The 23,583-nt window shown below is 36.4% G+C and overlaps 3 protein-coding genes across 3 annotated transcripts; 1 reads left to right on the top strand and 2 right to left on the bottom strand.

Annotated features, from left to right (window-relative positions):
• Positions 1-71: 71 nt before the first annotated feature.
• ARABIDILLO-1 lies at positions 72-12,219 on the bottom strand. The gene is made up of 12 exons (XM_086656249.1): positions 10,160-12,219; positions 9,905-10,063; positions 9,748-9,828; positions 9,527-9,658; positions 8,803-8,930; positions 6,447-6,534; positions 3,272-3,366; positions 2,799-2,862; positions 1,456-1,631; positions 990-1,211; positions 750-834; positions 72-647 (listed from the first exon to the last, which is right to left on the bottom strand). Exons 1-12 carry the CDS (start codon positions 11,510-11,512, stop codon positions 471-473), a joined length of 2,760 nt encoding a protein of 919 aa, XP_086512375.1. The 5' UTR covers positions 11,513-12,219; the 3' UTR covers positions 72-470.
• A 1,193-nt stretch (positions 12,220-13,412) lies between these two features.
• On the top strand, positions 13,413-21,270 carry LOC147569725 (ubiquinol-cytochrome C chaperone family protein). Its single transcript, XM_086656248.1, has 8 exons — positions 13,413-13,985; positions 15,307-15,497; positions 16,167-16,380; positions 17,340-17,506; positions 18,330-18,454; positions 19,582-19,642; positions 20,526-20,574; positions 20,922-21,270. The coding sequence occupies exons 2-8, from the start codon at positions 15,327-15,329 to the stop codon at positions 20,996-20,998; spliced, it is 864 nt and encodes a 287-aa protein (XP_086512374.1). The 5' UTR covers positions 13,413-13,985; positions 15,307-15,326; the 3' UTR covers positions 20,999-21,270.
• Positions 21,075-23,156, bottom strand: LOC147569724 (putative kinase-like protein TMKL1). Its single transcript, XM_086656247.1, has 2 exons — positions 22,606-23,156; positions 21,075-21,918 (listed from the first exon to the last, which is right to left on the bottom strand). The coding sequence occupies exons 1-2, from the start codon at positions 23,102-23,104 to the stop codon at positions 21,329-21,331; spliced, it is 1,089 nt and encodes a 362-aa protein (XP_086512373.1). The 5' UTR covers positions 23,105-23,156; the 3' UTR covers positions 21,075-21,328.
• Positions 23,157-23,583: the final 427 nt, after the last annotated feature.

The following is a 23,583-nucleotide window of genomic DNA, read 5'->3' as shown; positions in this document are numbered from 1 at the left end:
TTCTTCTTTGATAAGAAGAAAATTCTATCACTAGTTGAAATTTAAAGAAGAAAATAACATAGAATGATAAATTAGTCAAATGATTATGTATATAAATAATGGTTCGATTTATCTGTCGAATATAAGAAATTATGTCTCATATTGCGCCCCTACACATTATATAGATTATAGAACACCATGTCACAACAAAAACTCGAAAAATGTTTGATGCAGGTGTTTATTCAACACCATTCTGGTACCTTTCAAATGTTGATAAAAATAAATAACCATAAAACAGAGCACACCCAAAAAAACAAGAAAATATCAAACCAATAATAAATTACCTAGAATCCGATCTCGAGCTATATAACCCCCCAATTGAAATTAGACCTTCGAGAAGACCCAAGAAACCAAATGAGATTTGCTCATGATTTACAGAGCACTACACTCCTTGCCTGACAACACTTCCTCTATCCTCCATCTGAACTATTTTAAATCAAAGCTTCTACGTTATGGTGCTCAAGATTACGAAGAACGATTTTTGCAAATATTTTGGCTTCGATTGGTGCAGTTGCTGCTGCAGCTGCAGCACGTAGGACACGTGCAGCTGGAGTCTTCTGCAAGAGGCTCGCATGGTGGGTTGCATGTCGGCCTCCAGGAATTGTAAACTGCAAAGGCAGATCCAAGCAAGAATTTCAGAAGTTATGGTTCGCTTTGTATGAATTAATGTATTCTTAAGGCAATAGTTTGTAGAAGGATTCCAAGTTTACCTGGAGAAGAGCAAAAGCCGCACAGGCCTTGAGTACGGAAGAAGGATTCCGAAGCATGGCCACGAATCGTCCTATCTCAGCTCCACTTTAGAAATGAATTCATACAGGAAAGAAAATTTCAGTCTGAGATTAAGTGAACTAAATTATCAAAATGTTATGGCATCTTAAAATACACTGCTAAGACGAAAAATAACTATTTCGAAAAGTTACGTTCGTTTTGTTCCTCGGATGAAAACAGACCTGCATCTTAGATGTCCAGCTTCTTGTATACGTGCTGCTTCTGCAACTTGGGACAAAGCGGCGGGGGCTGATGATGCAGCAGCAGCGGCAAAGGATTGTGGATCGGAAAATGTGCGTATAAAAGCTTCTATGTGCTTCAAGGCCATTCTTCTAGCTCCATCTAAATTGACACTCTTCGAGATACCTTCAGATGAAGACCCTATCATGGCAACCTCGTCCATTCTGTACATGAGGATATAACTCGAGAAGTCAGGCTTTCTATATGTCATCAAGCAAATTACTAGATAGCCTTACCTTGGAACTATTTTCACAACAAAATACTAATTGAGAAATAGATGGTGATTTGAAATACATATACTGGTTTACCTAAAAATATGTACTGTTCAAAAACGTAAACTGCGTGAGATTGACAGCTAAACCGTAATAGAAATGGCATATATGTAGCGCCGAAATGGAAACTACTTACCTTGCATCGAACATGTAAGATAACGCCAGTGCGGCCATGAAGCGAGCCATTTTTGATACTGATGAAGAACAAAGATGGACAAGAGCTGGCACCCCCCCTTCCTCCACAATACGAAGAGCATTACCTGGATTGAAAGCAAGATTCCAAAGTGCCCCTGCAGCTGTCTCGTGCACATCCTAGAAAAGAGAACATAATTCACATAGCTATCAAGAGAAAGCTTGTGCCATTTAATACAATAACCAAATTAAGCAAAGAAATGTCTTGCTCTGAAATAATAGACTGAGAAACCCAACTACATTGGGAGGTAAAGTCTGTTGCTTTCCCCTGAGGCGAGCAGGGTTCGATCCTTGGTGTTGAGGTTCTTGGTCAGTTGTTCTTCTTTAAATACCATACTGACATTTGCAAAAAGAAACTACGAACTGAGAAATTGCCCTTTTGACGTAATAAAAAAAAAAGATTCACAACTTATAATGCCATCTTCTCGTGATCTTTTAAGGCTGAATTGTACAAAACATTTCCACAAAGAACCTAAGAATAACCTATTTCCTAGAATATTTCCCCTTGTCATGTTGTCAAAACATTGATTTCCGAGAGTCCAGGCGACAGTTGAAAAGTTTATACAGTAGAATCTATTGAAACCAAATTGTTTAGATGTAGGTATCTTGTGATAGACCTTGGCAAGGCTATTTAAGACCCACTATGATCTAAGATGATTATCATGAAAGCTAGTGATCTCATTCAGCGTCAACGGCAATATCAAATCCATCAACCTCTGTCGTTAAAATTCCCGATAGAAACAAGCCACATTGTCACGGGGCCCTCATTCGCAGCCACACAAAGAAAATTCCCAGCATGTTTTTGCTTGATAATGGCCGCAGGCGCTATCAGCAATGCGCTATCTACACTCTGCAGTTTCTAGATACCTTTCTATTGATAACTATTACAGTCAGTAATTCTTTTTTCTTTATTAAACAGGTACAGTGGGAGCCCATCGATTACGGTAGCCAGGAGACGCGCAATGATTAAAATGACGACTAATTATGACAAACGCATACTACTTTTTCCCTTGCTACTTCAAACACAGTTTGAATTGTATATGTTCGTATGATTCTCAGGATTAAAATCCGGTTATTTTAGTCCAGTAACTACCTAAGTAGATTTTTTTTATTAGAACATGCCGAATGATAATAATCAAACATTCCACAAGCTAACAAGATTCAGTTACCAGATATCAACAACATATAGGAATGTGGAAAGCAATGTAATGATAGAATAGAAGTTCTTGGGTGCTTTTGGTAAGTGAAGCTTTTGAAAGAACTGAACATCAACAAGGCTGTACTTACTTCAGCATCTGAACGTGCAAATGCAATAAGAGGTGCAACTCCTCCTTCTAGTCCAATGGCAATGCTAAAAATAGAGAAAAAACAAATCGCGTTAATAATTGGGGCCGTATGAAAGTGATATAAAGCCCATTACAACTAAGAATGAACTGTGCGGCTATCATATTTAGAGGCCACAACATCATATTATATGAAGGTAGAGAAACTAAATAACTAGCACAAACGTCATACCAACCACAATCTAAGAAAGGGAAAACATCAGGATGTAGTTAGATTGTAACAGTTTAGAAGGTTGGGTGGGTAGTCCAACAGGATGAACTGATGAAGGAATCAATACCTCAATGATGTAAACCTACTGGAGTTAGCTTCAATGGAGGTTACAATCTCTAAATCAAGATAAACATAACTAGAATGCTCTAAATTCTGTAAGATTACTGTGAGCTTGGTTCAAAATTTTTGTGATGCATAAAGATTACCTATTTGTTTCTGATACAGATAATCCCCACAAAGCGCCAGCTGCCCTTTCTTGAAGACCTTGGGAGGCGTTTGAACAATTTTTTGCAAGTGAAACCTAAATACACAAATTGGCAGAAATATTTAACTACCAATAATAAGATGGAAATGAGGAATAAGAAATGCCAACCCTAGGATATTAAGAGCTCAAAATCTTGTAATGAAGTAACGTATTCAACAACAAAAAGTGTGCACCAAGGCTAACAAAACATAGAAACCATTAGAGATTCATCTAAGTGACTAATTCTCTAGTTCATCTCCAGGACTAGAACTGCCCATACTCTTAAAGCTCTCTAGATGCTCACTATAACTAGCCGCAGCTACATGTCGTATAAACATCAGGATTTAGATTTTCCAAAAATTTAGATTTTCATATAAGAGGATGGTGGAAGTATGTCAAGGTATAGACTATATAGTCTCTCATCATACATTTGAATAGACACGTCCTGTGACAGATGCTCACCATTTCTGTGTTATAGCACCACATCATCAACCTCTTCCGCTTTAGTTTGTACTTTGGTTGCTATTGAGGAAAGAGAATTCTCAAGGGGATGTTTTTCTTAAGAGGGAGTTCCGTCATACTTTCCCCTTCTCAGGGGAAGTTGTTCTATAAAAGGAAAGGAAAATTTCTTTCCCTCGTAAGTTATGTACATGGAAGACTCAAATTTTGAGGGAAATTTCTCTTTACCCTGGAATAGACCCAACCAAACAAAACCTTAAAGCTCCTCGTAAGTACTCAAAATCCCCATAACATGGGGCGTCTCTAAATTAGGTAAAGTTTCCTCCCTCTACATTCTTATATAATTCTGTTCATCTTTACCTGCTTGGCTCCTTCCTTAACTTATAATAGTTTCTATCAGTTAGGTTCATGCCCTAACAACATTGAGTCTACCATAACTAAATTTCTTACCCTCAGTCATTTACAAGACTGTTTCGTGGATTCGTGTCCAAGTATTTTGTAAGTCTTGATTCTTATTAACATTTCTCTTTGACTCTTCGTATTATTTGATCTTACAATTCCATGTTTCTAGCAAAATTATAATTCACGTCAAGTGCCTGACTTTCTTTACAGCACTAAGAGTGCTTCCCTAAAAGAACTAGTAGAAACTTATTGCCTTTAAATCTCTTATCTTAAAACCATTTACAAGAATATCTTCTACAATCGATCTTTAAGACAATCAATCTTTAAGCAGGATAAAAAATTACCTTTTAATCTAAAATAATGTTTCTGTTTGTATTAATTTAATATTATAATTAAGACTACAAATATAGTATAAATATTCACTCTACCCTGGGATTTTATTTTATATTTGCAAGTCACCAATGTGTCTGATCGATCTCGAGACTCATGCTCAACCAATGAAATTAGATTTCCTGATTCCCTGTGAATAACGTTAGATGGTGGTTCTTCCCAGTCCAACGGGCCTGTAGTCTCAACACATGATATCCTAATGGAACTCGCAGTACTACATTTATACAATAGAGTTACATTTAAGAATAACCATATACACAAATAATAATATAACTAATAACTATATTATCTGTATAGTGAACTTCCATATAAACATGGAATTCAGTTGGAACAATACATAAAAACTTCGAAAACTTCATATGACATTATTACTAGAATTAATTCACAGTGATTTTACTTGATCTTCATAACAATATAGTAATCAGATAAATTAGCAATACAATATAACACGAAACCTGTATATATCAATATCACTATAGTTGTTACATAGGAACATCGCCAAAACTGAAGAGCTTGGTTGTTTTAGAGTAAGAAGCAGATGCTGACTTAGTTGGGATTTGTAGTTCTCACTTCTCATTGATCTTTAGTCATTTTTATCATTAGCGTTTAGGGATTAGAGTAAGTCTTTTAGTATGAACTATGAAGCAGTTGCTGAATAAGGCCAGCTTGGCTACGTATCAAGACTCAACCATTGGGCAAGTTTACACATTAGACGTTTAGTCAATTAGAAGAGTTAAATTACTTATTCTATTTTGTGCAGATAAATTAGCTACGTTTCAAGTTTCAATAATTAGCTACGTTTCTCTATTTGTAATATGGAATAGATTAGCAAAAGGCAAATCTTTGTGTGGAGATCTCATACTGCTACGTTAAGTTATAAAATGATATAACAAATACTGCGACAATAATAATACTATAATATTATCTCTGCATTATGACCGAAAGTAACTACTCATATTATATTTATAACATTATAAATTTATATTACCGACACTATGGAGTAAAGAAAATTGCCCATCCTTAGTCAAATCCACTTCGTGGTGATAGGTGATGAGAGAACACAAGTACTTAGTGGACCAAAAGGAAATCTTCATAGGTAACGTTCTAGGTATTTCTGCCTTTATACAGACCCATAGTACGATAGTGGACCTTTTGATAAGTGATATGAAACTCTAAAAGCCTGACCAATTCCCCAAAGCTGAGACAAGAGCTCTTGCACTCTTTACCTCCCCTTGGGAAAGAGTTCAACATATACAAAGACCATCAGAAATTGTTAATACAATTTTCGAGACGCTATGTTGCCCCACTATCTCATCAAATAGGATTATCCAAATATTTTCCTTTTTATCCATCCAATTTTCTTTTTCTGCCCTCAACCATTCAAAATATATTTTTAGATGTTGATACGCTGGCTGCAATCTATGACAGCACTCAGAAGTAGAAAAGAGTTTTTATCTACATAATGCAACCAATAGCAAATGTAGAAGTCTTTTATTTGGAAATTCTAGCTCACATTATCAATTTCCTGATGTTTCTTTCATAGCCTATTTGATGATACAGGCGAAAGACTATCTATATAAACATATGTTTGATCTTAAAGAAATTTCGGGTCTTAAGTTTGTAGATTATCATGTCACTGGTTATGATGTTTCAGAATTTTACAAGTTCAGCGGGGGCTTCACGCTTCCTTAATAGTTTCTTCATCTATCCTAAAAAAAAGGTAGCTGCAACATTTAGACCATCATTAAAATGATTGAAGGCAAGATACGTCTTGATTGTCGGATGAGAACATATAAAAGATGTTCAAAGTTTGAACCAAGTGAAAGCCACAACTAAACAAAACCAATAACACAATTAAGAATGGAGATGGAGGAAGATAGACTTACTAGGGCCTCAACACCACCTGCTGCAGCAATTGCTTCACGATTTCTGTCGTCAAATGATAAGTTCCATAAAGCACCAGCAGCCTCCTGTCTGTTTAAGCATTACAATCAAGATCCCGATATCAGATAACAATATGAAGCACGCAGTAATGGAAAGAAACAGAGATAAACTAAAGGTCAACTCTACAAATAGAAGTTAAAGTGACAGGAACTATACACTTAATTGAAAAATAATAACCGAAGACATCAGATAGCATTATATATTTAATAATAAATGAACAAACATAGAGACACGAGAACAAGCTACCTTGTTTCCATCTGATGAAGAGATATTATCACTAGAATAACATATTTCCGTTAGTGGAAATCATTGAGGAAGGTGGAGGAGAATGAATGGGGTTCAAGGTGAAGAGCGACGGAGTGCCAGTTCACCACTTTCAGTGTGCGGACGACACTCTATTTTTTGCAGAAGAGGACCCAGTCCAACTCAGGAAGCCGAAGGATATTTTGGTTTGGTTCGAATTGGCCTCTAGCCTAAAGGTGAACCACACAAGTCTTCTATCTATTTAGTCTAAAATCGGCAAATCAAGGATCAAACAGACCTCCTAAACTTCGGGTACGAATTATAACCCCAACCGACGAAATACTTAGGAGTTAGGACTTCCACTAGGAGAAGGTTACAAAAATAAATAATTGTGGGATCCGGTACAAGAGAGAATTAATCAAAAGCACTCGGCTTGGATGGCAAAACATTCTCGGAAGGGGGGAAACTGACCCTAATCAAGGCAGTCCTGTCAGCTCTTCCATTATATTACCTCTCCTTGTTCTCGATTTCAACAGAACTCATTAAGAAGACTAATAAAGGATGTATAATTTCTTGTGGGATGACACGAATGAAAAAGAGAAGGATTCATGGGGTACCTTGGAGCATCATCTGTCAATACCTGAAAGAGGGGAGCCTGGGAGTGAAAACCACCTGGTGATGAACGTTTGCCCTCCTCTTAAAGTGGATTTGGAGATTCAAGGGAGTGAAAAACCTCCGGGTGATGACAGCATTATGTGAGCCATCTTATCTGAAATAAATGGCATAACGGAGGGAGGGTGGAACAACAAGGTTTTTAACCAGCCTTGTGGTTGCAGGGTGTGGAGAGGGTGCCAAAACAAAGTCCAACGTTTTGTGCAAAGAAAAGGAAGAAACAGTCAACCATCTGTTTCTACACTGCAAAAAAGCCACTCTCTTTTGAGACTACTTCATCCAGGAAGCGAGATACCAATGGTGTATCCCAAATTAAGTAGATCAAGCCATTAACTAATGGTGTGGTTTGCAAATTCCCAAGGGCAGGAAGAAGATCTGAAACATACTCCCTCTGGCCATAATTTGGTGCTCATGGAAGGAAAGAAGTGATAAAATTTTCAAGGATGCAAATCCATACAGTATCCTACAGGTTGAAGACATTAAGGGTTTATCGTTTCACTGGAGTAGATCTATGGGGTGAGCGAAATCAAAATCATACAACGATTTTGTCATAAATTGGGAGGCTATGATAATATAACATAGTCACCCACTAAACCAAGATTCCTCAATGGAGTACAACAAGTGCCTACGGAGGAAATCAATCCCCCCAAGGGTAAGCTTCACTGTATGGGCAGCTTACATCAAGAAATCGCCTACTATAGATCAGCTAATGAAGGGAGGTTTCAACATGGTAAACCGATGTCTTTTATGTAGAAAGGAGTTGGAAACTATAGACCACCTCTTCTTACACTGCCCGGTAGCAGAAGATATTTGGAATTACTTCATAAAATCCCTCAAAGTCAACTGGTGCAAGGCATACTCGTTAGCTCATAACTTAGAACAATGGGAAGACCTCGGGAAAAAGAAGAAATATAAAGACATGCGGAACATGATTTCTGTAGCCATTGTTGGGAGCATATGGAATGATAGAAACAGGAAAAGCTTTAAGGAGGAAAACTTAAACACCACATTGGCATTAGAAGATGTCAAATGGTTACTTATCCTTTGGTCTACGATGGTATACAAGAATAATACAATCACGTATTATGAGTTCGTACACAATTGGAAGTCTTGGATATCGTAACATCTAATGTAACAGATCCTTGTTTTGTCTGTTGTTTCTGATTGTACATTCAGTTTTTTTCTTTCAATAAAATTTCCATTCGAAGTTTCAAAGAAATGACAGTCACCCAGACACCCAGTATTGTGTCATTTACTTTTTTCATAATAAATATTCATCCAAAGTTTCAAGAAAAAGAATTGTAAGGGCAACCAGGACATAAAGACCAAAACAATGTTTTACTTTTAAGGCAGCATTACGAATTCATAAATTAAATAAATTACCTGACACCATCGTTGTGAGAACATGTGAGTTGCACTAGGGCTGCAAGCGCACCTGCTTCTTGTCCAACAGCAGCATTGTTACTGTTGCTATCGCCATGAGCAGCCAAATTAGCCAATGCACGGGCAGCCTGGACAACAGCCAGCAGGAAAGTCAATCTCATAAGAACACAAAATTTAAGAAGAAATCAAAGACTCGAAGTGTTTATGCACATAAATAGGGTTCTGAGCAGTTGGCGGTGGAATTGGACGGGCAAATCCCCAACTCCACCTATCCGAGCCCAGCAAGGCCACAAGTACTCAGCCGAGAATCGGCAGAGCTTTAACTCACTCTTATGTGTGTGTGTATATATACAAATATATACATAAATACACACACACACATACACACTCACACTGGCATATACATATATCCATGTGCATCAACATATACACATACATACACTACTACATATATATGATATTTGGTCTACTCTAATAGTTCAAATTAAAGTCCAACAATTCAACATTTCATACATAAAAATATAACTCGGTAGTTTGGCATGGGGTCCGGATAGGACTATCTCGACCCAACCACAAGTCAGTCAGGTGAATACGCTAAGCACAACTACTTGGATAGGGTTGCATCAATTCGAGTGCGAGAGTATATAAGAGTTCAAGTCTAAATGATGGTTCAGCTTCTTTAGCAGACATACAAATTTAATGTTTGCAAATTAGATATCAAAACCTGTTCTTGTACTCCCTCAAACTTGCAGGTACGGGCCAACATCACTAAAGCATGTACACCACCTGCGACTGCAACCTCCATGCTACATTTATCATCAGCTGCCAAATTTGCAAGTGCACCAGCAGCACGTTCCTAGCGAAGAGGATAACATGTCAGCAACTCAAACTGAACATTATATTTAGCATTACCATTCCTTCGATGAATCACAAGCAAAAACATACAAGAACCCCATCACCACCATAAGGCCATTTGAAAATCAGATTCACTAAAGCTTGTATTCCACCTGCCTCAGCAATGGCACCCTGAAAAACAACTCTGAAGTTTTAGCAGTTATTTGAGTTATAGAAAGATCTCGACTACAAGTTAAACATGAACAACCTTGTGCTCTTCGCCAACGGAAAGATTCCAAAGCCCTCCGGCAGCCTCTTCGGCAACTAATCTGTTCATAGACCTTGCCAGATCAGTAAGGATATTGATTCCTCCTTCTTCAGCTACGGCCTTCGCAACTTTCGCGTTAACGGACAAGTTTGCAATAGCCTACTCAAACATTTAAGAAGATGTTAGGACTACATTAAAAAATGAATCAAAATTTAATCAATTCGGTCAAAAATCAGATTACTCTGAGAATATTACCTTCGCTGCTTCAGACTGAAGACCTTCACGATAAGATTTTGCAAGGTCTAATAAAAGACGTATTCCACCACCTTGCATTACTGCTTCTGCCCTACCACAATCAACAGTGGCATTTTCATCATCAATGACAACAAAAGTTGCCAGCCCTGTTGCTGCTCTTTCTTGTACATCCACTTGAGAACTTTGCATCAAACTAAGCAATAATGCAGCGCCCTGACTGAGCCAGAAACTATCCAAACCTTGTGGGTTGCTCTCGGAAATGCGTAAAAGTGAATGGGAGAGAATCCATTCAAGCCAAGTCATGGTATCATTCAAATTCTTATCCTTATTTTTGAAAGTACTCCATTCCGAAAACACATTCCTTTCTTTCATTGGGATATCGGCAAATAACGACACTAATTCCTTGAAAATGTCATTGAACGAGGCCAGCAGTAACTTCCCTTTAACATTATATGATGTACGGTTGCTCTCTTCTTCAAGAACCGGACAGTTCAAGGCACACACAACCTTCAAACTTGGTGATGACGAAAATAACCTCAAAACTGCAGTTAAACTGATGTCAGTTCTTGAAACATCTATTCCAACCAAATTTGGAAGTGCAATCCAACTTTGCAAAGCTGGACTCCATTTTATGTTTCTCGTTCCTGCAACGGAAAGGAATCGAACAGACACTACATTACCCAGTGCCACTTCATCGACATTTGCACAGTCCATGAACCCAATTTCCTCCAACTGCCCACAATGCTTTGCCAAAGCAGTGATTGCTTCTCCATCTATATCTCGAATTCCCGACAATCTTAACCTCTTCAACTTAGGACAACAAAGGGCAACCACTTTAATAGCATCGCTACTAATCCTTTCACAAAACTCAGGCCCAAGTTGGAGACTCTCAAGTGCCTCGTGTCGGGCAGCCATCATCGAGAGAGTAGCATCAGTCATATCGCGACAAAAATCGCCATTGATTTCCTTTAAGTCCCTAGCCTGGAGATTCACGACTGCATTTGCAGATTCAGTGCCACGGAACCGAAGTTTCTGAAGATTAACACAACGTTTAGCAAGGCAAGTAGCGGTGGTGGAATCGCACTTGTGGGGGCGAAGATCAAGTGAACTCCAAAGACAAGGAGAAGAACCCAGAAATCTCCACATCTTACAACTTGAAGACAAACATGCCCTATCTCTATAGTTCAGACAAGAGAACACCTGAATAACAGTATCATCAGGCAAGGTTGTCCAATCAACCTCACCTTTTTCATCATAACTTGAACTCCCATCACAAATTTCAACATAACTTTGAGAAATTGATTTAGCTTTATCTTTCAATTGCACCCCTTTTCTTCTAACCCTTCGATTCATTGTTAACCAAAACAAACCCAAAATTCTAAACAACAAAAGAAAGCCCTACAACCCCACAAACCCTCAAAAGGAGAGCAATTTAACTTAGCCAAATTTATGAACTAATCACAAAGATAAAAAAAGAACAAATAAAGAAATCAAATCCACAAAGTTTAAGTTTTTATTCCTAATATTAGACTTTGAGATGAAATTATACCAATGAAGATGAGTTCCAAAAGCAAATTTTTCTCGTGCTGAAATCTAAACCTTCATCTAAGTATGTATAAAACCCTAATCTTGCGAAGTTTCCTATCAAATAGAGTAAGAGGTAGAAGAAAGATGATAAAGAGAGAAAAGGGGAAGTTAAGGGTTGTTTGATTTGGGAAGGAAAGGGCAAACCCTTATAGCATTTTGTTGATTTGATTCTCTCTCTCTATATATCTCTCTATCTCTCTCCGTCTGTGTGGAGCGGTAACACAAGGATTTGGTAAGGTAAGGGAGATGCAAAAGGAAGGTTAATGGGATGGTTCTCCATGCCAACCACAAAACTTCAACTCATCCCATTGCTACCATTGTACATAATAAAAAGATGTCTAGGTAGGTGTGTGTGATCATATAAATTGTTTTTTGGATTTCATTTTACCATTTGGAATTGAATTTTTTTCTTTGTATTTCATCACTAATGCAATCTTAAGGCTATCGAAATATTTATGTAGATTTATGTTACAAAATAATCACTGTTCACAGACAATGTTAATATTGAATATAGATTGTGCATATCGTCGTATGTGTGAAAATAGGAGAACAGATCACTAATACAATCTTAAGGCTATCGAAACATTTATGTACATTTGTATTACAAGATAATCATGGTTCACAATCACTGTTACAATTGAGTGTAGATTCTAGATATTGTTGTATATGTGCGAAATAGCTGATGGAGATTATGAAGCATATGAAAATTTATTTTTCTGGAAGGCTAGTCTTGATATAAAGTGGATTCGTTGATGTGGTCTCGTCGTCAGCTTAACTTTCATTGCATACTGTGATCATTCTAATACGAGTCATTGAGCCCATAGTAAAACATTTACAAAGGAATCGATCACGACAACTTGGACGACTTGTCATCTAATACTGAGTCGATCATCTTTTCTTTTGAGTCTCTATCTAGACTCACCTTCAAAGAATAATCAAATCAAATACCATAATGACAAATTTGATTGAAGAGAGAGTGAAATTTACAAGTAGGTGGAAAATTATCATTGTAATTGGATTGTTCACTCAAGAAGTCATAGATTTCCTCCTTAATGTAGAAGATGATAGGTTATTTTTTATGAATCAACGTATCTATCTAATACTAATAATATGAGACACGTATCCACTTCTGGTTCAATCACGGGATGTCACATAATTTCTATGCCTAAAGTGTATTCGAAATTTCTTGTTCCCTAATATTTTCCATTACATATGAGACACGTATATGTTTGCGCTTCTAGAATATGATAGTTGTCGTCACTATTTAATATTTTTTGCCTTACATGATTGGTGTATGAAGCACAAATTCTATTAAAAAATTTAAAATCGTCTTTTAGGTGTCGAAGTAGAGAGGTGCTCTCTTGTTCCTCGTATCCTGTATTTTATTTTATTTTTATTCTTTTTCTTCTTCTTCTGAAAAAAAAACTAATCTTACAAGTTCAACAAAAAAGAAAGTGCAACAAAGAGGCTGAGTCCCAGCCTTATCCCACTCACAACTATTGTGACATAATTACCTAATATGACGGTAGATAGTAGAATCACCAAACCTATTATAATCTCAAAAATGATAAAAGGATTCCCTTGGTGCCCATGGGTTACCGCCTTGTCCATGAAATGAATACGATAAGGGGTATTTCCCTTTAGAATAAAAAGACCAAAATGCCCTTTGATTTATTAGGAGACAGTACAGTCATCAGAGGCGTTCTTCTATCACTAGAGTTCCGATCCAGCATAGCTGGTTGTACTGACCACCTATCAGCCTACTTGGGTACAAACAAGTGAACAACCATGACTTGTCCACCAAAGTGAAAAGAAATAAGCATATTATTAAGACTACATCTCTTCTCCAACTAACCAACCACACACTATGATTCCCCAAATATAACCATAGACAGTGTCGTGGCTTACTTGAGTTAGCATACATTTTTGCTAGATTATTCACTCCCATAGTCCCATGGCCATGGGCGGAGCCACGTGAACACCGACCCAAACTATTCGGGGACGGGAAAGAAAGCTAGAACTTCTCAATTCCACACCAGCAGAGAGGAGACTAGAGCAACTAGATCTAGGGTTTCACTTTCAACTTTCTCTCTCAAGGATTCGGTTGGTTTTATTCTAATCACTTCAAGAAGCCGAGCAACTAGGGTTTTATCCTAAATCTTCATTTTCTCTCTCAAAGATTCGTCTGGTTGAACTTTCATTTCTCGAATACTCCAACTGTGGGATACTCAGATTTCTGGTGAGTACTTGATACTTGATTCTAACCATTTCAATGTGTAATTTGTAAAAGATTCTAAAATCCAAATGTTCCGGCTCTTGGAGATTATTGATCCTCATTCCTTAGATTTTAGATATAATTTGGCTTCCCCTTTTTAAGAAATTCATCAAGATATTGATGGTCTCTTTGAGAAATGTAGAAATGGTTTAGGTTGTAGGCTTGTAGCCCAACTGTTTGATGAAATTCCTCCTTTAAGGTTTTGTGTGCAGACCACTTGAAGGTTAGAAATTGCAAATTAAAGACTTCAATAAATTGATAATTATGAAAAAATGAACTATGCTTCCTACTTTGTTATAAGTTATGAATCTTAGATAAGTACAAATTTTGTTAATTAGTCGATGGAAGACCATCGATTGATCGTTATGACTATCGTTTGTCGATTAATGTTTGATTTATGATTTCTGTTTCTTACTTTCTTATAAGTTATAAATCTTAGATAAATTCAAATTTTGTTAATTAGCCGAATGTTCATTTGTCATTTATGGTTATGATTTATGAATTATGATCCTTACTTAAAGAAGGCATTGCTACTAGAAATTACCTTTAAATAACACTTTTACATGTCTTACATGCCAAGGTTTTGAAATACGCTTTTTACACCTCAAGTGGGGTTGCTCTCACATGGAAAGACGGTGCCTCGATGCGTAAATAAGAAAAAGATGGTAAAAAAAAAAGGAATCAATTCTGTAAAAAACATAGCATAACAAGTTTTTCTACTTTACTACCGTAGCGTAAAGTCTCAAGTGTTGCCAAACAACAAAAAAATGACAGTGAAAAGCAAAAAAGTTTGTCTACATAGAAGACGCGTACATTTCTTTCTTGGTCTAAAATATGTACGCCTCAACCGTTTTTTCAAAAAGTGTTACATTCATCATAGGTAGAACCTACTTAGAGTGGCTTTTCGTTAAAAAATTTGGCTACCGCGAAAGTTAAAGCTTAACGTCGTCTAAGTTGAAATTCTGGCTCCGGCCACTGGACACCGCCCGTCGGCCACCACTCCCAAGTAGTTCGCTTAAAAGGATAATCTCGTAATTAACAATTGAATTACAGGTCATTCGTGAAAATTAAAGAATCCCTTTCTTCCTCTTGCACTCTCGGAAAAACTGGGAATTTTTTTTCTCAAGCTCCAACATTTCTTCTCTCTTCTCAGAAGCCCCATTCTGCCATCACCCCTCAAAACCCTAATCGAGATGTTGATTGAAAATGAACTGCTATTTTTTTTTTGTTGTTATATATTTATAGGTCTTCCTGATATATATGTGATTCTTCTTTTGTATTGAAGGAATTTGGAAAAACCTAAACATGTTACCACGATGGAGCAAAGCTATTACCCATCTCTCCAGATTAGGTTTACAGATGGAATCCCGGAGAAGTATTTACTTCACTTGCAGTAACTACTCGAAGGTTGCAGCAGCATCACCGTCATTATCATCACTGGACTCAAATGTGAAGGAATTCACCACCAAATCAGAGGTATGAATATATCAATGTTCGATTACAAACTGGTTGTTTTGAGATTTTGTCTATCCAAGCCCTAGGTTTGCCTTCTCAAACAACCATGCCATCTTACATGTGCATTGCCAACCAATGTCATTGATAGGTATTCTAACAAGATGAGAGAGGCTGGCGTAGGAACCTGTCATCTAAGAATCCTAGATTGGTTCTTTATCTGCTGTAGTTGTTGAAATTCAGATATGAGCTTACTAAACTGAAGGGAAGATTCTGATCTTTTGGATCCTATAAGTCGTTGTACATATATAGGCGAGGAGTCACATCGTCTCATAGCGTTCAACGTAAAATTGAAACCTTTAAAGATGTGCGCATATCCCAATTCGTGTCTCCAGTCCATAAATATAGAGTTCCGAGAAATGAGAGTTAAAGATAAGCATCAGACTTTGTACATGCGGTAGTCTTTTTTTATTTTCTTTCTCAGGTTTAAAAATTCGATCTGAGTGTGTATGGATTTCTAATTTTTGTTGAGAATGTTTCAATACATTTGCTAATGAATTAATAGCAGTTAAGATTCATGACTTATCTGTTTTATGTTGACATGGTTACTTCTGCTTGATCATAGTTCAAAGTTAAATGCTACATTAGATTCTTCATATCTACTGAGGCTTAAAGCTCCTATACTTTTCGCAGGTCAACCTAAATAAATTGTTCTGGTCTAAACCTCGTTCGTTGGCTTTGGCCCCAGACTCGCCTCTGAGAGTAGAGGAACCAAATTTTGAAGGCTTGAAGCGCATAGTATTCAAGCTGTTGTTGTTTTATAGTAAACAGAGCAAATCTATTCGTGGGGCAAATGTGATATATCGGCGTGTTGCTTCGCAAGTTGATAAACCTGCCATTTATGATGGTTAGTCCTCTCCATTGCCTTGTATTTCTATCTGTTATAATTGCTCAGTCTCGTGCAATCATTGTTACAGATTATCTCATGTGAATGGCTGTTTACTCTGCCGTAGTACTCGTTGATAAATCCATTTTTAGTTGCAAACAGCATCTCTGTCATAGCTCAGTATCCTCTAGTTTTCTAGACAAATAACAGATCGAAAACCCGTGTCCCAAGATGGAGGAACATGTTTGACTTCTGCGTTGATCCGTGACTCCGTTCTCTTATGCAAGAGGCAAGAAGCTTAGACAACAGCGGAACAACCAGTGATCTCATTAATGCTTCATTAGGCTTATTTTTTGTTCTAATTGTAGGATTGTCATCTATCTGCCACAATATAATCCTAACCACTCTATTCGAGAACAGATCCTATCAGTTGCGGTGAAGCTGACAAATCCCTCTTAGTTTGTAGAACATGTTGTCTGCTCGAACTCTACATGTTGGCATCTTTCAGCTTGTATATCTCATTATATGCTTTTGTTAATAATTAAAAAGAATATCTCATTATATGTTCGAAGTCTAGATGTTTGTACCTATTTATGAGAGCCACCTGTATCTACTGGGAATCAATATTATTAATAAAATATGGTTACCTTTGATGCACTCATGCACATGGTCATCATTGCGACATTACATTCGTAATACTTCGCATTCTCGACAGTATTGTCTAAAAGTTCTATCTAGACATGCCTCATTATTCCTGAAGTCTTCACCAAGTTTCTAAACTATATTTTTTTGCTGCCTTACACCATTTTCTACTCTATTATTATTGTTGTTACTAGTTCTGTTTGAACTTGTTTTGCATTTCAGTTTTTCCTAGATCATACAAGGATTCAATCACCGCTATTTAACTTGTTCCTTTTGCCTCAGATAGTCAGATGTGATATTTCAGTTTGTAACTTTGCACTCTTTTCTCTCATATGCAGTATTCAACTTGGAGAAAACGTTTAAGACAACATTTTCTTTGCTTGTACTTCATATGTGGCTTTGCTTACGGCGTCTAAAAGCTGAAGGAAAGGAAGGTGTCGAACTTGGTCAATACGTTTATGAGATTTACAATCATGATTTGGAGCTTAGAGTATCCAAGGCCGGGGTTAGTCATAATTTTCTTGTTTGCATAAAGTTGAGATGGTGATACAATTCAACCACTTTCTGTCATTTGACTCTTGCTTTCATGTTTTCAGTTTGGAAGTTCATCAACCTACTTTAAGTGTTTCTTCTAGCAGATTTTTGAAAGCAGAAGTATAACTAAAATGGCATTTTCCACATAAAAATCTTCCAGCTAGTATAAAAAATTTCAGTAATTTGTTGCATCCTCTTGAGAACCAACAACTTCTTAATTTTCTCCTTGATGCTTTACAAAATCACATCCAGTTCTTCTTGTATTTTGATTAGCAAAAACTTGAACATTGTTTAAGGTGCTGCGTGCACCCGTGCACACACACATTCTCATTTTAATCTTGAATCTATTGTTGAATACTTTAACTAATTGTCAAGTGATTATTAAAATCTGCATATGCATGCTTTGGAAGTAACTATCTGCTTTTGTAAATAAATAAAATACATGCAGGGATGTTATAGACGACCTGATTGATCAACGGATTCTCATCTTAATATCGAAAATATAGTCACTGCAACACAAGAGAGAAGGAGCCAGTTAGAGTTTTTTGTCTAGTCACATTTAGGAAACATAGGAAAGTGTGTTCTATGAAGGCTTGGACTATATACGACCTGATTTGAAATGTTAAGTTAGATCTGCACCGCATTCCGCAAAAAGCAAAGCTACTAGTGCTAGATATTCAATTTCATATCTTTAGTTTTATCCTGAGTGCTATATATTTTAAGTTCAGCGTTGCTTATTCCAGATTGATCAAGAATGAAAGTGGCATTAATGAATTTTATATATTTAATCACAGGTTAACTTGCTATTGATTAGATGGATGAAGGATTTGGAGAGGATATTCTATGGAAACATAGTGGCATATGATGCTGCCATGCTCCCCGAAGCTAAACAGGATGAGCTTCTGAATGTAATTTGGAGGTATAGATTCCCCGACAAAGTGTTTACAGCTTATGTAATTATGCATCAATATCATTATTTAAGTAGGGGTCAAGTTGTCAACACTTGGTTGCCCAAGTGGTTGATAGTGTTGACATATACTCCAAAACCCTGGAGGTCCCAGGTTCGATTCCCGGAGGAGGTGGAATCCATGGTTATTGAATTTGGGTTATTAAAGGTATGAATAATAAAAAGTTTGTCAGCTTTAGGCTCTATGTCAGTAATCAGTAGGATGTACAGTTATTTGCATTGGACCAAATGTCAGTAATCAGTATGACTAGCATGCATAAAACTATGAAAGTGATCATGGAATATATAGAAGATGAAAAGAGACAGTGTGTTTTGGGCCTTCAGCCCTTCATGACCTAAGTCTGACCAAGAAACTATTTCTCCACTGAAGTACGCAAATACTACCCATCTTTAATGGCAACTGATGGGTATTATAATCCGGACCGAGATATCTTAAGAAGTTAACAAACTTGGTTAGTAGATGAAGTGAAGTCACCTGATACACGGTCGAGGGCTTGCTTGTATCGTTTTTATATTCTTGTAAGAAGAAGTATTCACAGCCCTTTCTTTCAGAATTTAGATACAACAGTATTTTTCCAAAAGAGACCTAACCAAGTAAATATGTATGCCTCGTGATAGTTATAGAATATATGTGAAGGTCAGAGAATTGAATGGTCGGATGCTATTTTTGTACCTTCCTCTTCCTATCTCATTAATCACGGGGAAAATTGATGCTTCATGTCAGTTGAGACTTGAGAGATTCAATAATCATGGCGATATCTTTTTTGGGGTTTGGGAACAACAATGTGACCGAAAACAGTGAGAAAACTAGAGTATGGGAAGATTATCTATAATATAGAATTACCTATTTTCGTTCTTCCTACTCTGAACTTCATAAAAATTTGACAGTAGATGAAAAAAAACTGTCGGGGATATATTATTAGTGTTAGATTCAGATCTTTAATAGTGACAACATCACAAAATATCATCCTGAATTTCTGTACAAGTAAACTTGGATTTTGTCAAGAAAATATAAATTTACTGCATATTGATATTGAAAATGAATCCGTCTTTGACAATGCTTATGCATGTCGTTTCAGGAATGTATTCTCTGATGACGGTACAGAAATGCCGAAAGATGCTCCAGATCAAGCAGTTCAGGCATGTTTTTTTTTCTCGTGCATCTGTGTTAGTATTTTTGTTTGCTGTATCGGTGACTCATACTCGGTCGCTACAGTTGGAAAATTTGATACTTTTTATGTACATCTTGTGTGTACTTGCACATAATTGATGGGACCATAAAATACCACTTTAGGTTAACGCCTTCTGATTTTAAGACTAAGTTCATGTCCAATTTCATAAGATCAAATAGTGAGACGTATATAATATTTTGTGAAAGGCAGGTTACATATACATAGCTTTGTCCTTGTCTGGACTTCTTAACTTGCTTCGACAGATACCCATCTCGGCATCTCGGCATCTCGGCTCTGTCCATGTTACATAGCACTTCTGAAATTTAATACTTCCCTTTATAACAGTTTATTAGTGGTTTGCTTTGCATAGGATTTCTGAAATTTAATTTTTGTCTTCAATACCATTTTTCACTGTTGTGTTTCTCTTCCAATATTTTGAGTACAATTTTCAGAGATTTTTGTAAGTTACTCATCTTTCCCAACTACTTTCAAAAAAAAAAAAAAATCTCTCTGAACTGTCTAGTATATTCATGAATTTCTTTCTGTTCTTCTTGTTTTCGATCTCATTACTTTCTCAAATCGAAAATTTATTGAAAGGGAAATTTATGGCAGTCACTATATGTCCTAGTTTCCCCGTCTTCTTAGGCTATAAACCCTGGAGACAGACCCTTTGCCTACCGATTACCAAAAGTAGTGAATGCCCATTCAAAGATTCCAAACAGAATTAAAAGAGAAGCGAACTGCCAAAATGAAGGAAAACTTGAAATGACTAGAAAAAAAATAAAATATTCCACTTTCCGGGAAGAATGAAGGCACTGACCAACCCAATTGCAATATGTTCATGTTTTCAGGCAATGACGAGATATGTTCGTCGGGAATATCATAGCTTCTCGTTGACAGGTAGGCCACTCAATACTTGATCTTGTCATGTTTCAAAATGTATTTTACTTGTATGCACCAAAATATAAATCAATATGACTAAGAAATGGTGCACAAAATCGAACTCATTGAGGGTGTTCGGGGCTTGATGGACTTAAGTCACCATGTGGGTAGCTAGGGAATTTGACTGTCATAAACTATTACTGGATCTTGGAGTGAACTGTTTAGACCCTCATCATTTAACCTATTTTAATGTGAGTCTACAAAATTCACATTACACGCTTTAACACTAGACATTTCAAAATGTTATTTTTCACATTGTTTCTTGATGAGAATTATGATTTGTTGTTTCTTTTGGGCATGGACAGACAAGGAAGCAATGTTCTCTGGCAATTTCATGTTCACTTCATTAGAGAACCCACTGCCTGATAGTCCAGGGAAGTGAATTCAAATGGAGCTCAGGTGAGCCTATCCTGCTAAACCAGAGCTTCTTGGATCTCTAAAATGAAACTTAGGATCACTTTTAAATTGAAACACATGTAAAGTTCTTTATTAGTGATTTAGGTTTTTTTCCTTCGAGATCGACTTCCCAAATAAGAAGTATTGAGTAAGAATGTTCTTACTAAGTTGATTTAATTTACAAATTAGAGGATATCAATTTCTTCTTTTTTGAGAATAATCAAATTTTGTTGTTTTGCTGGTCGAAATAAACAAAAATGCGAACCCGACCCATGTACTTTCGACCTGTAAAGAGTTTGTTGCTTTTGTGACTTTCTCATTGACTGATTTCTCGAAGCCTACTGAGAACTTGCTTGATATTCGGTCTCACTCTTGGAATAGGAGAACAACAAGCCATGGCTAGCTGAAAGAACGCTAGTAAACATTCTTCATTACTTACATTTCGAGAGCTCGTTGATCTAAGAAATAAATTAGGATGAAATATATCTGTGATTCTATAATCAATAATCGCATTTCTCATCCAGTTTGGCAAATACTGATCCTCCTTCGAAGATGGATTCTCATTAATGGGTTCTTTCCCACTGAGTAATTCGAGAAAAATCACTCCAAGACTGTAAATATCGCTCTCTTTACTTGCATCTTTCATCTTGATCAATTCCGAAGGTTTATATCCTTGCTCAGCTGAAGCTTGAAGCATTTCTTGACTGGTTTTTGAATTTAATAAGAGATATAGACTGAAATCTGATAAGTAGGATTCATAATTCTCACCTAATATTATGTTCTTCGACTTGAGGTTTCCATGTATGATAGGTTTTTGCAAGCCTGTGTGAAGATAATCTAGTCCTTCAACGATACCCAGAGAAATCTTGTAAATAACATCCCAGTTGTTTGAATCACCATTTCCATCTGTGCGATCGAAGAGAAGAATATAGTTTCTCAGTTTAAGGTATCATAGATAAATTGAATTAGGTGAGGGAACAATTTCTTCGGAAATGGTTTCTCTATTTCAAAGTAAGGAACCATAGAATCCAAGCAATGTCAAATAAAATTCTAAAATTGATGAAGCAAAGCAAGTTATCTTGGTTAACTACTTAACTTAGAATGGAGGAAAATAATTTCTCAATGTTAAAGTCCCAAACAATACTTTCAACAAAAAAAAAAAAAGTCCCAAACAATGGAATCTACTTAAATTTGACCTTGAATACTAGGCTAAGAATTTAAAAGACATAATCGATTAAGCAATATATCAATTAAAGGATTTTTTTTTTTATTGTCTGAGTTTGATCTGTCGATCTGAATAGTTATAGTCTAACTTTTGTCACGAGCAGTATACTAATCATTTTAGGTTATTTCAGATAATGGATTCCTGATCTAAATGGACTAAGATCTCACCCAAAACAAGCTATTTCGAAAGAAAAATAATAATAATTTAAAGGGTAAATAACATGAGCCCAACCAACAGTCAAGACTCGTATTCGAATTAAAAAATAAAGAAAAAAATCACCTTAGCCTAAAATATCCATAATGAAAATAACATGAAATATCAAGCAAATCATAAGTTAGTAATATCACAAAGAGAATTAGTAAAATCACCTTGAATAAATTGTTGAAGATTGCCATGGACAAAGAATGGATAAACAAGAAGCTTCTCTCCATTAAAACCAGAATAATAAGCTTGAAGAGGAACCAAATTAGGATGCCTAATATAACCCAACATTTTAATAATCAAAGAGGAATTCTCAATCATCTTTTTATGAGTACAAGAAGTTGGTCTTAGAAATCTAACCAACTTCACCAAATGATCATTCTTCTCTAAACTTGCTTTATATAATGTTGTTCCATAGCTTGATTTTCCAATAACTTCACCTGGTGCTTCCAATATATCTTTGATTGTTATATTCTCACCTCCTCGAAAACTAATAAATTCTTCTTCTTCTTCTTTTTCAATTTGGGTACTACTTCCTTCTTCACAAGATTCATCTTTTGTTGATTTTCTATTAGAGAAGAAGAAGTAAATATAGAACAAGAGAATGATCAAAGAAATTGTACTTACTAAACCTATAATGATTTTAAGACTTTGTTTGATTTCCATTTGAACAGAAAGAAAACAATATTAGAGAGATGCAATTACTTTCCAAAAAGACAATATTAGAGAGAGTTGTACACATTTTGTATCAAAAGAAATCTTTTGTTGTTTCGGATTTTGGAGAGGGAGATTCCAAATCCACCCTTGAGAGTAAGCAAAAAGAAGAGGGGTGAAACGAAAGATTACAGAACTAACACATGATATATGTATTGTTAGTCTCATTCTTCTGAACTACGACATTACGTCGACTTTGGTGGTTCGCCGGTAAAGATGGTGGTGGTTCGCCAGTAATGGTGGTGGTGGTTTTGTGGTGGCAGTGGTGGTGGTCTTGTTTGGTATGGTGGTGGTGGGTGAAATATTTTAATGAGAGAGACTTCTCTAAATTTAAGGGGTATAAACGTCATTCGACACTTTTCAGAAGTTGAACCCTCATTTTAGACTTGTTTTGAAGTCTGAAATTTGTGGGGTATTTTTCAGCCAAATTC

The sequence above is a fragment of the Eschscholzia californica genome, unplaced genomic scaffold (assembly GCF_041429995.1).
Source record: "Eschscholzia californica isolate CP2 unplaced genomic scaffold, dmEscCali1.0.p SCAF_1, whole genome shotgun sequence".
Classification (NCBI taxonomy): Eukaryota; Viridiplantae; Streptophyta; class Magnoliopsida; order Ranunculales; family Papaveraceae; genus Eschscholzia; species Eschscholzia californica.
Note: the sequence above shows the minus strand (reverse complement) of the source record. Positions and strands in the feature narration are given on the sequence as shown.

Bases quoted from the DNA above. Each gene is read 5' to 3' on its own strand.
- ARABIDILLO-1 (XM_086656249.1), bottom strand. From the start codon at position 11,512: ATGAATCGAAGGGTTAGAAGAAAAGGGGTGCAATTGAAAGATAAAGCT. The intron at 10,064-10,159 runs GTAATATTCTCA...ATGTTTGAGTAG, and splicing joins TTCAGTCTGAAGCAGCGAAG to GCTATTGCAAACTTGTCCGT. The intron at 1,212-1,455 runs GTAAGTAGTTTC...CCTCATGTACAG, and splicing joins TCTTACATGTTCGATGCAAG to AATGGACGAGGTTGCCATGA.
- LOC147569725 (XM_086656248.1), top strand. From the start codon at position 15,327: ATGTTACCACGATGGAGCAAAGCTATTACCCATCTCTCCAGATTAGGT. The intron at 17,507-18,329 runs GTTAGTCATAAT...ATTTAATCACAG, and splicing joins TTAGAGTATCCAAGGCCGGG to GTTAACTTGCTATTGATTAG. The intron at 20,575-20,921 runs GTAGGCCACTCA...GGGCATGGACAG, and splicing joins TCATAGCTTCTCGTTGACAG to ACAAGGAAGCAATGTTCTCT.
- LOC147569724 (XM_086656247.1), bottom strand. From the start codon at position 23,104: ATGGAAATCAAACAAAGTCTTAAAATCATTATAGGTTTAGTAAGTACA. The intron at 21,919-22,605 runs GTGATTTTACTA...TCGATCGCACAG, and splicing joins TCTTCAACAATTTATTCAAG to ATGGAAATGGTGATTCAAAC.